The following is a 15,637-nucleotide window of genomic DNA, read 5'->3' as shown; positions in this document are numbered from 1 at the left end:
GCATATTTTAGGTATCCATCAAGAATAACTGTGTAGCTAACTCTGTAACTACCATCTGGAGCATTACATGGGGTTTGCAGAGGGCTTTGCCAACTGTTGAGCATTTGATAACACAGAAAGAGGATATTATTATATTTTGTAATTGAATTTGGTGTTGATATATCAATCTCTTTTTGAGATAGAGAAGAAACCTCCAGTTATAAGAGGAATCCAGGGTAACATTGGTGGAGCTGCAAGAACAAGAAGAAAGCAATGAGTAAAATGCCTGTGTCCAGGGAAATTTTTTTTTTTATAAATAATTAAAAAAAAAAAATTAAGAAAAAAAATAGAAAAGAGGAGGCTCAGGGGAGACCTCATCACTCTCTCCAACTCCCTGAAAGGAGGTTGGAGCCAGGGGGGGGTTGGGCTCTTTTCCCAGGCAACTCTCAGCAAGACAAGAGGGCAGGGTCTCAAGTTGTGCCAGGGGAGGTTTAGGTTGGAGATGAGAAAGAATTTCTTTCTGGAGAGGGTGATCAGGCATTGGAATGGGCTGCCCAGGGAAGTAGTGGATTCTCCGTGTCTGGAGATCTTTCCAAAGAGCCTGGATGTGGCACTGAGTGCCATGGGCTGGGAACCACGGGGGGAGTGGATCAAGGGTTGGACTTGATGATCTCTGAGGTCCCTTCCAACCCAGCCCATTCTATGATTCTATGAATCTATGATCACCTGAAATAAATCAGAGCTGAGTGCTTTACAGACTTCCTTGGAAGCCTGGTACCATCTGAGGTGTCTGCAGGAGACCAGAGGTATTGGCTGTAAACTGAATATCGATACGGGTGAAATCCAGAACTGGTTTTTCCAAGCACCACACAGGAAGTGTTTGTCCTCTGACATTGTGTCATCTTGCAGGAAACTGACTGGAATTGCTTTTGGAGACCTGAACCCTTTCCCACTACGTCAGATCAGGAACCGGAGGACGTATCACCTGGAGAAAGTGAGGCTGGAGCTGACTGAGCTGGAAGCCATCCGTGAGGATTTCCTGCGGGAACGGGACACGTGTGTAGAAAAAAGAGACCTTATTAGTGATGATGAGGAGGACAGCTGAGAGTACTTAATGTCAGCTTTTCTTTGGGATCATGACCAAAGTTGAGTTAATCTCCAAAACACTTTATTAATCCTGTCAAACAGAATGTAAACTTAGTTGCCTTTGGAAATATGCAGGACAGATTTCCAAACCCCAGCACTTTCAGAAAAATTGCTTTGTATGGAGGCCAAACACTTCTGTTTACATTTATGTTCATGGAATTGTATGTAGAGCACTTAAAATCCCTCTCGGTTGAGTCCAGCAGCTGAATTGCCATTTGTTTTCCTGCAGTGCACTGCTAATGCCTGGTGTGAAACCCACCTGACAAAAGTCCACCCTCTGTTTACTGCATGTGTTTCCACTCTGTGTGGGTTTTTTTATGTAATTATGTCTTTTGTAGCACAGGTTCAGTGCGGGAGGGCATCATGTGTTGGTTCCTGGCTGGTTGAAGGAATGGCTTTCATCATGTTGTCTTTGAATAAGCTAGCTGGCTTTGAGGTCACAAACTAGAAAAGTGTAAAATGAAGCACAGGAAGAACTTGTACATTCCTTTGTCTTTCCCTGAAGTGGCATGAAATGGATCATCAAACAGAACACTTGAATACATGTACATGAGTAAAGGTAAAGTAAGTCCTTAACATGTCACTGGATGTTCAGTGTATACTGGAGCAGTGATATCAAACATCAGCAGTACTTTTCTGGGCAGCTGTGCTGATAAAGATTCCCCTTAATGCAAAGGGTTTGTAGATCACATTCAGTTGATTTTATTTCTCTTCACTCTTTTGATTGCAATGTCTCAAAAAAGCCACAACCAAAAACCAGCAATTATGGAGGAAGAATGGAGCTCACCACAGGCCTACCATGTTCTAGTAGCTCATTAGTTGTGTATCTGTTGAAAGCTTTTTTTCCTATTATTTTTATTTTATTTCGATGCTTCTTCCTATCTAGGGCTTAAAATCTCATGACGTCTTGATCTTTAAGAAGAAATATAGTGTTCTTTTTACATGAATGTATAACTCTTGTAAAATAGCAGCAGCAATAGGATTCCAAAAACAAGTATTTACCAATCAAAGGAGCCTGAAGGGCACAGCAGAAAACCTTTCCCAGCAGAAAACCACAACATCCTCTTAATGTGCCCAGCTTTGCTGTGAGTGTTGCATGTACATCTTATGAGAACAGCTGTGTTTGAGGTATTTATATTTTAGGCAGTGTTTCTGACTATGGAATTGTGACTGGAGGCCATGCTTTCTCATGTGATGGCAAGCAATGCTCCTAAATGGTTTGGAGGAAAAGGAAGATGCCTTTCTTGCTGCCTGTTCTCTGGACTTTTGTACCATTCTTCTGCAGCTGTTGGATCTTCAGAATGTTGGATTGACTTACACGTTGTCTGGATGCTTCATGGTAGAACAAGCTTTCAAGCAGTAGGCAGCAAATCACTCAGTACTGGGGACGTGGGTAATTAGCAGAAAAAATCTGGTGGTCAGGAATGGTCAAGTGCATCAAGCCTCTGCTTCATCTGTTCCTTTTGGTTTTCCAAGAACAAGTAGGATTTTGTCAGCTATACTAATGTCATTGTTTGGAAAAATTTAAGAGTGTGGAGGGAGAAATCCTGCTTCTGTTTCACAGCACTTTTTTTTTTCTTTTTTTTTTTTGAGAATGTATTTCTAGCTGTCTCTGAATAAGCATATTAGTAGTCAGTTTATCTGGAAGTATTTAATCAGTGGTGGACATTGTAACTTACAGGACTACTTCTAATAGAAAATGCATGGTTCTTGTATGACATTATTTTTCATTAGCCAACAAATCCTTGCCAGTGAGGGACACGTGCTATGATCATCTTGATTTGTATGTCCCCTGCCTTGTCTATTGTAAGTAGTAGTTTGGTTTTTTTTATTCCCTAGTTACTCTTGGTTGCATACTTGAGTTTATTAGGCAGGTTTCTCATATTATTGCATGTACTGTATTCTTTTTTACTTACGATCAGTGTTTGAATATAAAAATGGGACCAGGTTTTCTACTTTTCTAGTTATGCTGTCTTGGTTTTGAAAGAGCTGGTCTCTAAATCAGTCTGTACTGTCTGGTTTGGTTTTATTTTGTTTTCAAGTGTTAAATCTTTCTTACCTGAGGATCTTCCTTCCAATGGCAACAGTTGAAATATTGAAGTGAAGAACTCAGAAATATATACATACCCTATTCCTAAAAGTCTGTTATTGCTGGGTTTTGACTATTCACTCTGAACTGGTCTTATGACTTTGAGATGTTTTCAGACTGATTTCACTGAGGTCTTCAGGTTATGAAGATAACTTTAGGACAACTGTTCAGGAAGTTCTCTAGCTGACAAAACATCATCTGCACTGTTACAGAACTTTCCTTTCCCACAGTTGTGCTGATGGTTCAGTTTGTGTGTTGCTGTGTTTCATTATCTCAGTTGTTACCCAGTTGTACAGTAAAACTAAGTTTGTTGGTTTCTTATTCCACTATTTGAATCCAATAGATGAATTCTGGGAAGCTCATGGAAATCACCTTGTCTCTGGGTGTTTTGGTAGCTTGCCAGTGTGAAATGAGTTGATGCTGTTACACTCCAAGTTCCTAGTGAGCTGTTGTTGAGGATTGTTACTGATGCCTTACTTAAAAGGTCAAAAATTTGCAGAGGCATCTGATCTCTGAGTCTATTCAGAACAAAAATGAGATGCACACAGCAGGAAGCAACATCAGGAGAAGGTTCCCTTGCTGTTGCATATGTCTTTGGAAGAGTATTGGTTTTCTGGTGGTGATTTTGAAGAGTAGTCACTAGTCAGGGATGTGCAAGGTGTACAGGCAGTATTCCAGGCAGTATTTAAACCCAGTAAAACCAAGCAGAAATACAGTGTGGCTCAGTGGTCTGCAAAAGCTGAACAGCATAGATACCAAGTGTTTGTATTTAGGGGTAAACTTCTGAGGCAGTGCATGAAGATTTGACATTCATGCATTGACTTAGTAAGAGACTGACCTGTAAATGCAAATAAAACCTTGTGAGACTATTTTATAACTTCAAGGTCATGCACATAAATGCAAGGAGTTTCTTATGTGTGGTTCTCAGTCCATGTGATGTAAACCAAACCACTAAAGTGCATTTTGCAGAATATTCCTCCCATCTTTCTACTTGTATGCATGGTTTTCTAGTGAAACTTCTGGTTACTTGTTTAAAATGCTCTACTGTTTCTGTTAAACAGGCAAAAAAATGGAGCACTACACCTCTAGCCATCAAAGCTGCACAGTGTTTCAGCTTTACCTCTACTCCTGTATAGGTAGTGTTATCATCCAGTGTTATCAGGTTGTTTGTTGTGTGGTTTGTTTTTTGGTTTTTTTTTTCACCAGCTCTGTAAGCAATAAAGCAAAACTTTTTTTTGTTGCCCTTTAGGTATCTTCTGTGAGAGACTCTCCTCTTTCCCTTAGTCTTTGTAAACATGGTAAGATATTTTGGCAGAAAGGGTAACTTGTTTTTTTTTTTTCTTCCTTAAGACATCAGGAATGAATGAATGAATGGGCTCAAATTTGACAGAGTTGTATTTTCAGTCATGCTTAACTGAGAAATGGAAAATTAACCAATTTCATGACATTGTCTGGCTGGTTAAGTGACTATTCCCTTAAGTGCCATGTTAGAAATTGGCAATATGCGGTACAAGAAATTGGAATCACAAAGCATAAGTGATGTTATTTTTATAAAGATTGATGTAAAGAATAAATAAATTGTTTATTACTTTGCAGATTGTTCTGGGGTTGTTTTTTTTGGTTTGTTTTGTTTTCTCATAACAGATGGAAATAACTGCAGGTGCCATTTAGAACAGACCAGTAGTGAAGTTGGAGTTTTGGTCTCATAATATGATTTGAGAGTCACTGTAGAGGAAAATACATGCAAATTTGGCTTTGAAGTGTGGAGGTGTGAACTCTTGACATATTGCATGCAGGTGATGCTGACTGGTTAAACTGTTGATTGGTGTCCTTAGTTTCCTGGGAGAGGAGGGAAATGGAGGGGAGATGAAATTTACCTGAGTGTTCATAGGGAATAGACTTCCTAAGAAACATCTGTGTTTGTATGACCTGTCCTGACACTTTAGTAGGCTTGGGCATCTGCTAACGCCTTTGGTAGCCAAGTGCATAATTTAAGCTGCTCTGAATATTTTACAAAGCACAAATATTTTACTTAGCACTTAACAATTTGGAAATCTATCCTCGATACCTGTTTTTTCAGAGAGAGTCTTTGCATTTTGGAGTTATCTTGATTACCTGAAGAGGCTATCGGATACCTCAGCTGCTTCAGGTCTAAAACTTAACAGCTAAATATTTGTAAGGGAGGAAAAGTAAGAGTTGGGACATGACTTTAATTGCTTGTCCAAGCAGATCTTTCATAACAGGTGAAGAGTGCACAGTTCTTGTCCTCTGGCTCTGCTACAGAGCAGCAGCAAGCTGTTGGGAGTAGATATTGGCAGAGTTTGAAATCTGTTCCAAGGGGTTGCAAAAACAGGATAGGGAGCAGAACATGGCTATGGCCTAAGGACCTCCTGTCCTGTGTACTGAAAGTTGAAGTCAAAAAGGAATAAACAGAAAATTCTGGGAAGAGAGTGGCATCCCTTGGACACTTTGGCATATTAAGCTTGAGTAGGTTGTGTTGGCCTAGCAGCTGCTGGGCACTGTTGCAGAAGAGCTGAGGCACCCATGTCCTCCTTGAGTCTGGGTTTGACACAGCTGTTCTCAGGAGAATTGCAGCAAGGATGTGAGTGTGGCTGATGGATGTCTTTAAATACCTTGTTCCTAAGAAATGCATTAACTTAGGATAAGTACAGCTTGTCTGCTCTGCACTGAGACCAGATACTTCAGAGTCTCACCCAGGTTTTGGTGCCTTAGAGATGCAGGGAGGTCCCTGAAGTCTGCTGGTGTTGCCATATATCAGGTGTTCATTCTGTGGAATTTTCAGTGGGATTTTCAGAAGTGCTAAACAAAGCTTCCTTATCTGCAGCTCCTTGACCTCACTGGAAGCAGAACCCATGGAGTGCTGATGCTTTAAGAATTCCCACACATGAAATACATTCACTCAGATAATGCAAAGGAAGGGTGTGCTCTGCCTTGGAAGTTTTCCCCCTGAAAAAGAAGGTAAAAGGTTCAATCACCAGGAAGTTAGTAGAGTGGTATTTTTATCATGATACTCAGCTGTAGAAACCATGCTTCTCCCTAGTTGTACCCATTTACAATGCTGTTTTTTTCAGAGAATTAGGCTAGAAAGTAAAATTCAGAAACATAGACTCAATGGGATATTAAAAAAACCCAAATAGTTATTTAACAAGAAAGCTGTCTATTCTTTACCTTAGATTAGTCTGGGCTGGTTTAAAAAGAATAAAGTATTTAAGGTGTTTCAGACTAGAGTAAACCTGGGAAACAAAGATGAGTTTGGCCTTAAGATACTCTGTGTCTTGAGTGACTGCCTCCTGCCTCTGTACTTCCAATGAAGTGTCCCTTTGGTGTGGGAACAGTGGGTTATGTGTTTACAGTAAGCAGCCTCAAAGACTTGAGGTTTGAGCTGATGAACTTACTCAGTGATGTCCTCAGGCACTGTGGATGGTGAGTAAACTGTAAAAAAAAAAAGCTATTTACCTGCTCTTATAAATGCAGGTGGTATTTTTGTGGTATTTAAGCCTGTGACTCACTCTTTGGAATTTAAGATAGGGGCTTCCTTCTTTCTCACTTCCTCAAGGAGATGTAACTGCACAGTTAGCAGATGTTGCAGTGTTTACTGCCTGTTTCAAACACTACTCAGCTTTTTCTTCCTCTTCTTGTTCTATATGCACATAAAGGCTTTTGCCTTGATTGCTGAAGATATTGCAAAGAAGTCTTTTTTAAGACAAAGAAGTGTTTTAAGGATGAACAACTAAAGAAGCATGCAAAAGCAGCTTCTTTCCTGCACAGAACCTGGATTTTAGCTTTCCAAATCCTATGGACATGCCATCAGGGATGAGATTCAGTATATCCTTGTTCTTCCTGGAGACCTTGCTGGGCTGACCAGCAGATCCTAAAAACAAACTGGGGTTATTCAGGGCCTGGGGAGAGCTTGTCCTGATTAGAAAAGCAGTTACAACCTCTTACAGCAAACCATGCTGCTTTGTCTCCTTCCTTGCAGCTAGGAGCGGACAAAAGAGGGTGGCCTTCCCTCTGTGCCCTTTTGTCTGAGAATGTTGTTGGAGCATTGCTGTGGCTTTCAATTGATCATATCCCATTGTAGAAATAAAGGTTAGGAATGAAATACCTTTCTTCTGAATAATGGATTCTGAATCCTTCCACTGCCCTTTGAAACCTTTCCTGTTGCTTGCATTTCTTGTCTTCGCTCTGTGTAATATCAGATGCAGCCACTTTCCTTCTGGAACTGAGAGTGCAGGGCGGAGCTGTGAAAAACACTCCCAGGGCAGGTGAGCAGGGGCACAGTCCAGTCCTCCTCACTGAGGAACAAGTGGGAACAAGCCTGAAGCCAGTTAGTTGGTTTTTTTTTGGGTTTTTTTTCACTGTGACAGTATAAAAAGAACTGCCTTGAGGCACTTGCCTAGCAGAAAATTATTTTAAACTTTATCTATCTTTGCAACTTACTGCAATGAAAACAGCCTGCCTATTCATGTATGATAATTTTGCCATGTTGCCATAGCTCTGGTTTATCTTAACCACATAGAGAGCTGGAAGTGAAGGCAGCCTGGTATTTAGGTTTGATTTTGAAGGTGTAGGTGATACCACAGCATTCCTTTTTAACAAATGTTGACATTAACTTGCCCGGAAGAACTTTAAGGAGACCAAACAGTATTTATTGCAATTACTGTCTGGCAGATAAAGAGGGAGAAGGTCTAGTTTTACAGGTTTTGGGAATGTTTTTAAGACAAAGAGTGTAAACAGATAAAGGATGTCACTGTTGGTAGCCAACATCTGGTTTAGGGCAACCTGGAAACAATCACATTACTAATGTTTGTTTGATGTAGTGCATATTAGTGCATTTTGTGGTCTACAGTGAGGACTGGAAACCTTTGCCATTCTTTCTGTCACAGTGTTTCTTTGAAATAACAGGATTTTCACTGGGTAATGCTGAGTTTCAGACCTCCCAGTAAACAACTTAGGCTTGTATGGAGGCTTGTATAGAATATGAAACAAGGCTTATGCAAATGAAGTGCTTCTAATGAATCCACATCCTCAGCCTTATTTCCTTCGTATTGTTTTCATACATCCCGGCTCAACTTAAGCAGAAGAAATCAGGTCCTGCTTCTGAGATATTCCCTAATCAGCTGAGAAGAGCTGTGATGGTCTGGAGGGCTTCGTAGCCCCCAAGCAGGTGTCAGCATCTCCAGCGTGGGAATGCAGGGCCAGCACTTCTGTGGTGATGCCACACGCTGGGGTTATTTGCCCCACAGGCTGCCCACAAGCCACACATCTTTACCAAATGGGTGTTAATTGTCTGTGTGTCCTTGAATCTTTCTGTTCTCCTTGCAGAGTCTCTCAGTGTGAGCAGGGATGCCATGGAGCTCACCCCAAATCAAGGAGTGACGGCGGGGGCTGCGGTCTCCGGAATCAGTAAGGAGTTTCTGTTGTGGTACAGGATTGCTGCTCAACACCAGGGCCACACGAGCCCCTCATGAAATTTAGGAACGGTGGCTACCCAGGAGGAGAAAGAGGGGCCGAAGTCTGTCAAGAAACCCGTGCCGGTTCCGTGGGGAAGCGCTGGCCCGGTGCGGATGGAGCAGAAACCGCGCTGAAGCCGCAGCCGCTTCCTGGGTGCGCGTTCAGGGGCAGCCGCTGCTCCTCCCTTCACCGGGACCCCAAGGGCTGACCCCGGGACCCCAGGGGCTGACCCCGGGACCCCAAGGGCAGGGTGGAGCGCGGCTCTCTGCCGCATCGCCCCGGTTCCCGTCTGTGGAGGGGCAGAGGCTCTGCCGCCCCGCGGGTAGTGCTCCCTCCTCCTTCCCCGCCGAGGGGCGGCTGTGCCTGCGGGGTCCCGGCCACCTCCACAGGACCCGAAACCCGAGTTTGCGCCCTAGGGAGCCGCCGGGAGGGTGGGTTCACACCGGCACCCGTTCCGGGAACCGGCTTTACTTCGCGTTTTCTTTCCGGAGCAGCGGCCGCTGGTCCGACCCTCAAAGGCCGCCCTCCCTCAGGACCCCTCACAGGGCCGCGAAGGGGCGGGAGGCGGCACAGCCCCGGCGGCTCCTCCGGTGAGCGGCCGGCGCCGCCCCTTCAGCCTCCTCCGGGCGGGGACCCTGTGAGCCGCGGCAGCGCCGGAGGGAGCCCGGCGGAGGCGGACGGGCCGCGCCTGGCGGTAAGTGGGAGCTGCCCCCTCAGCCGGACGTGCCCGGGGTCCTCCGCGAAGCTGGGGTCTCCGCTCTCCTTCTCGGTGGCGGCTCCCTCTCCCCGGTTCTCTCGGCGTCCGTCTCTTTCCCCCTGTGGCTTCCGAGCAGCTTTTATGATGTTCCCACCCGCCTCGCCGTTCGGAGGCTGAAGCTGTGAAGCGCACCTGGCTGGGCGGGCTCAGGGCCGCCCCCGCGCCGCCCGTTTCTCCCTCAGCGTCGTGGCCGAGTCCTGCGGTGTGCAGCGGGGCTGTGGGGTCCCTCCCCGCAGGTCAGTCCGGTGTCTGTGGTGCCGGTCTGTCAGAGAGGGGCTGGGGGAGGTGGTTTGCGCTTGGCCATCTTGTCCTCAGAGCGGGTTTAAAGGTGCTGCCGCCTCAGACTACGTGCGGGCTGTCCCGCAGCTGTCAGCCGGGGGCAAAGGCAGCTCCCCGGGATCACCTCAGTGAGCAGCGGACATTCCCCCCTGAGCGGGTCCCACAGGGAGTTCCAGAACTCTGCGCTTTGGTGGTCGGTGCCGCTCGGTCTGGCGGTGTTTCTGTCCGTAGCCGTCAGGGACAGTTGTTCCTGGCTTTGCACTTCAGCAAATGTTGCGTGAGTCCATCACGTTTATCCGTAAATTTCTTCCTGACTTTGCCTCCAGCTGCTTTCCTTGGTATCTGGTAGATTTCTTAACATCTGCTCCTCTGGGCAGCTGGCCAGGGGTCCCGGGGGAGGCTGCTTCGGCCTGGCCTGCATCCTTGAGAGGACAGATAGGAATTCAAGTGGGAATGGCCGGGTTGGAAATGTGCAACAGTTGCTTCTGCAGTGTTTCTTCACTGCAAAAAAAAGCACCGAAACTGGCGTGCTCACCTGCTTGATGCATGGGGAAAAAGCTGAATTCCAGCCTTCTCCAGAGGTAGCCGTTCTGAAACATTGGGGGTGAGGGGGTTCAGACTTCCCTGTGCCCTTTATCTGCTTGTGCAAGAAATGTCGGTCACGCAGGCTGGATCTCACTCGGCTCTGGGGCAGTTTTGTGCCTTATCTGCAGTGTTAATCCTTGAAGGCGCCTGAGGGACGAGGAGGAGCGGGGCTCTTCCATTCCGTGCCAGCGTGCCTGGCGTTGCGGGCTTCCCCCTGCCCCCTGCCCGTCGAGGTGTTGGCACCAAGCTCCCTGTTCCAGCACGTCCAGGCTTTGGGATCAGTGACAGCCCCAGCCCTGGCAGCTGGCTGTCTGCTGGGACCCGCGCTTAGCTGCACAGCTCACCCATTTGGTACGTAAACTTGGAGTGGAGGCTTGGAAATAGAGGGTCTGGGCATGCAGCACACGTGTAATTCCTGCGGAGTAAACCTGGGAGGTGGGAAGGGGATCACTTGGGAGTTAGTGTCAGGAGAAGGGATTCTGTAGGGGGACTGAAGTGCTCGGGTGTCTGCTGTGCTTTGTGTCCTCTACAGGCACACTCTGACAAAGTTTTTCAGACTGCTGTTGTTTATTATGTTCATTGGAAAGCAAAGGGTAAAAATTACTTGGTTTTTTTTTTTTTTCTCTCTTGGAATTGCTTAGTTTTTTCTAGGAAAAAAAAAAGAGAAAGTAAGGGGATAAGAAGAATGAAAAAGGAAAACATTTTAATGCTTGTAAAAATGTGTTAGTTTAAGCACAAGACACCAAAACTTAGACAACAATATCACTTGCATTTATTTGGTGGGTTTGTTTGGTTTTTGGGGGAGGCATTGGGTGTTTCTTTTTTTTCAGATTACTCATTTAAAGCAGTTTTGATTCTAAATTGCTTTGGTTATTTTTCAATACTAAAAAACAACTTATAAGTGAAATCATTACTTTGATCTGTTCTGAGTGTGTAGGGCTTTGCTTTACTGTAGCTGTTGTTTTGCAATGTGAAATATGCCACAGGGGATGCTTCTGAGTTTTGCAAAGGATTTAGTGATTAGAGCTCATGTCAGGTGCACTTGAGAAAGTAAGATCATTCAGCTCTTACCTCAGTCACTTGAAATTGGTTTCCTCAGGGTAGAACATAACATAAAGGGAAAAAAAATAAGGCTGGTGACAAGCCAGATGATCCAACATTTTTGTTGTCTCATTTTCTGTAATCCTGCTCTTGTTCAGCAATAGGTGGACATTTGTCTAGCATTTGACATGTGTACACCAGTCATTAAGTGACAAATAATTTGGCTAATAACTGATGCAGGCAAACCTTTGTTTTTTAAAAAAAAAGAGGAATATAACTTAATTTCTTCTGCTCTTCTTTGGGTGGATTCTGTCACCCTCTGTAGAAAGGGGAATTTATTTGGATTTATCTCCTTGACAGGCAGCACAAGCTGCACTAAAAAGGCACTTCTATACTGGAATAGCAATACTTGAATCCAGGGCTTGTGCTGATAAAAAATACAAATAACTAGCTTTATGATATGGCAGTTAAGGAATGTGAAGGGATTAGAACATGTTTCTGATGTCTGAAGCTGGAATCTTGGAGGTCTTCATGGTATTTCTGGTTTTGCTACAGCTTTCTTCCAGCTGTCATTGTGTGTAGCAAAATCATTTGCAGAGGACTGACAAGATGTTGCTGCCTTGTGGTGTTTGGGATGTGTAAAGGGGGGTTGGATAGAGGAGTGAAGGGTGTGAAAACATGTAAGTAATATGACTGCTGAGCAGCAGCTGGGCTGGTTATTAAAATGCTCACTGCTGGCAGTGCTAGAGCTGATACAGACAGAGACAGAAGAGCTGGCCCCAGCATGGGATGGTTGAGGGATAGACATGGCACAGGCTGTGAAAGGTCACAGAAAGCTCTCTCCTCTGTAGAGCTTGCCTTGGAGCTCTGAAACTTCTGGTCTGATCCAAAAATCACTGTAGCAGATGCCTCCAGCCTCCTGGTTTTAATACATTCTGGTGCAGACCCTGAGTGACTGGAATGGTCCTGACTCAAACTGTATTTTTATACAGTTTGAGCACATGCCCAGAAGTGCTCAGATAGAGTGTGTAAAAAAAAATAAAGTTGATTGTTGTTATTTCCTCAGATCATGAATGTGGAACAGAGCCTTTGAATGAGTCAGGTGAAAGGCCATCTCTAATTCAGCCTGTTTTCACTCACCAGCACAAAGAAATCACCATTTCACTAGAGGGAAGAAATAAGGCTGTCATTCCTTCTCTGGCATGCGTGTGCTCTGCACTTGCAAATGGAGCTCAACAAAAACATTGTAGTTTAAATCTCTGAATGTGATGGGTGTGAATGGGATGGTTATGTCTAAGTGAATGGCAGTTTTATTTCAGATGGGTTATTAAAGTGCTTGGAATTTATCTTTTATTGTCTTATCCCCCTTATACTGTGTATTTGCTAATGACAGTTGTCTTGGATCATCAAATATATCATCTATTTTGGGCATCTGCTGAGTGAAAGTCCATGTGAAATATCTGCAGGAGTAAAGAGAGTGGAAGGCAGTGTGAGATAATGTGAAGTGATAGATGTGGGAAACACCAGCACATCAGAAGTATGACTGGAGGGTCTGAACACTTGGGAACAATTTTATGTTCAGTTTTAAAAAACAAGGCTCTAGGCTGACTTGGATGCTTGAATGGTTTTGTGGTGTTGGGAGTAAGCTTGCTGGCTTGACCTTTGCAGAATAAGGACGTGAGTTAAAAGATCAGCATAAGGGATGAAGATTTTCTCATTATTTTTGAAATAATACTGCACCCATAACAAATATGTGTTCTGGGACTCTGCAGAAATACCTGTGTTTGTTGGAGGCTGCTGGGAAATGAGTAAACTTGTCAATGAAATATTAAGTGGCTGTGTTCCCAGAGGCATCTTGGGTGGGTTCTCTGTTCTCAAAGCAATGTTCTCTACTTGCTCTCCTGAATGCCAAGCACTCTCCCTTAGAACAATGGTATTCTTTTAGGTGTGTTTGCATTGATGTTATTTATGGCTCTGTACCTTGGATGCTGATGAAGGGAGTAGTCAGCTGAGGGATTTCCAGTCTTTGGGCAGAGCTCAGCAGTATCTGTCAATATGTGGGCATTGCACTGCACTTGACTTTTGTGTGTTCTCAGAACTTAATCATGCAGTCAGGATGAGCAAAAGGTTTGGGGTTTTTTTAGCAAGGCTTGACTTTGTCCTTTGGTTGCTTTTGTGGGTGTTGAACTAGGTTTTGTACCAACCAACACTTCAGAAAATCCTTCTCTGAACTTTTGTGAGCAACATTATATAAACTTAGTACAGAACCAGTAGCTCAGAGCTGACCTGATTTTTGTAAATGCTACTAAATCATTTATTGATTAGGTTCAGTCCCTGAGCTCTCTTGGTCAATGAGCTTTCTCTGAGATCATGAAAGGTCGCCTGGGGAATGCAATAATTTGCTTACAAAGCAGAATCTGTTATTATCACTGATAGGAAAAGAGAGACATTTTTGTCCAGGTGTCCAGGCTTTGGACAAGGGTCTGATGGGCAAAAAAGCAGAAACTGGCTTCACCTGGCTTCATCTTGAAAAACCCTGAAAATACAGGCAAAGGAAAGATCAGCCAGAAAAGGTCTGAGAAAGCGTGGGGGTGGAAAGCAGAAACTCAACCCCACACACACACCTTGCAGTGCATCTGGTGGAGGCTTACCAGCGCAAGCAGTGGTGGCTGCAGTATATTGAATCATGCCATGGTCTTCAGCATCATGCCCTCTGTGGTTTCTGTCATTTGCCTCAGGTGGCTGGATGAGAGAGGGCATTGCTAGAGCACAGGTCTGCAGGCAGGTGTGGGAGGCAAACTGCTCTCCATTACAGAGTTTGGAAACTGGGGTTGGAAGAGATCTCTTCATGAAAACACAGTAGGTGCCACAGAACCTTTAAGAGCCATTGTGTTTGCAGGGGAGATCTCCAGGAAGGGGCAGGAAAAAGCTATTACCAGGGAGTCCTTGCACTTCCCTCTGCCCCATGCCAGTGTCTGTCACTCAGCAGGAATGTCAGCTGCTGCAAGGGATGTGTTTTGGTGAGGTGACAGATGCCTGCTGTCCCCTGAGCTGGGCAGATACACTTTGCAGAAAAGAGAGGATGCAGTTTTAGTGTGTAGCTGAAATACTTCTGTCATCTGGTCTGAATGAAGCTGAGGGTCCCTAGGGGAGGGGGAGCAGGAGAAGGGCTTGCCAGAGTATGGCATGTGCCCTGAATCTTCTCCCCCATCTTGGAGCAAAGGAGGTAGAGGAAAAGTGGCTGTGTGCTGGGTGTGGGCCATTTGGGGTCCCACCTGGCGAAGGCATTGTGAAAGGAAAAGGGGCAAAGGGAAATAAATATATCAAAAAGAACCCCTGGATCTCGTTGGGCTTTGGAAATGGCCATTCAAAAGGAAGCCCTGCAGAGATGCTAAGTGTATGATGAGAGCTGTCATGGGGTGACACAAAATAGTGTCACTAGGGGTTGGAAGCAAGTACTCCTTCTCACTTGTGTGTGGTGTAGCTGACACTGAGCACCTAGTAGAGGGACATCTGATTTTGCTGATACCCTCTTCCTCACTGCATTTGGGAGCAAATGTTATTCCCATTGTATCAGTGAAAGCATTGATGCAGGAGCCCTTCTGCTTTAAATAAAGCAGTCAACTAATTTTTGTCCTAATGTGTAGACTTTGCTAGCAGCAGCCAAAAATATATGTGGAAGAGGTAAGAGGCTGTTTCTGTTCTGTTGGAGCAACTTAAGGAGCTTATCCAGGCAGGAACTGAACTGATACTCAGCATGTCAGTTGTTTATAAAAGGGGGAGAAGAACAAAGCAGGCAAAACCTTGTTTCTGATGAGTGCATGGCAAAAACTGGGTGTATTTTGACAAGCTATTAGATTTTTACAGTGTATTTACTGCTTTTGTTTGAGAAAAATCTTTAAAAACATGTGCATTTCAGCTTGTCAGGAGCCCCACACTTGTGCTTTGGTACTTTGTCCTATTTTTATAGTAAATCTGCTGATTTATCCAAGTAGCTGAATCTTCTTGCAACATTGAATCCTGAAGGATCAAAACAGAACTCTGTTTGCTTGTGAAACACACTTCGTGGTGGGCGTGCTACAGTTGATGCCAAAGCCTGCTGGGTGAAAACGTGGGAGCTGTGGAGAGGTACAGAACCTGGGGGTTCCCAGTGCTGCTGAAGCAAGCAGTGTCTGTGATTCTGAAGGAAATTTCTAGTACGTTGGGAAGCACAGGCTCACTGCTGGAGCCTGCAGAGGTGTGAGGTAGCTGCTATAGTTACAGCACAGTGATGCTTCTGCCTTACA

The 15,637-nt window shown here is 44.7% G+C and overlaps 2 protein-coding genes across 5 annotated transcripts in view; both read left to right on the top strand.

Annotated features, from left to right (window-relative positions):
* TBC1D2B (TBC1 domain family member 2B) overlaps positions 1-4,809 on the top strand; it is a 35,021-nt gene extending 30,212 nt beyond the window's left edge. The window contains 1 exon segment of the mRNA XM_030457269.1: positions 889-4,809. Coding sequence (XP_030313129.1) covers positions 889-1,084 — 196 coding nt within the window. The 3' untranslated portion in view covers positions 1,085-4,809.
* Positions 4,810-9,228: 4,419 nt separating this feature from the next.
* Positions 9,229-15,637, top strand: part of DAPK2 (death associated protein kinase 2) — a 48,190-nt gene continuing 41,781 nt past the window's right edge. For 2 of the 4 annotated variants that reach the window (XM_008503490.2, XM_030456978.1), the window contains exon 1: positions 9,400-10,002. In XM_008503490.2, coding sequence (XP_008501712.2) covers positions 9,996-10,002 — 7 coding nt within the window. In that variant the 5' untranslated portion in view covers positions 9,400-9,995. The other 2 variants (XM_030456979.1, XM_030456980.1) reach the window with 2 other exon arrangements.

The sequence above is a fragment of the Calypte anna genome, chromosome 10, assembly GCF_003957555.1.
Source record: "Calypte anna isolate BGI_N300 chromosome 10, bCalAnn1_v1.p, whole genome shotgun sequence".
Taxonomy (NCBI): domain Eukaryota; kingdom Metazoa; phylum Chordata; class Aves; order Apodiformes; family Trochilidae; genus Calypte; species Calypte anna.
The sequence above is the reverse complement of the archived record's forward strand: the minus strand, read 5'-3'. Positions and strand labels throughout refer to the sequence as shown.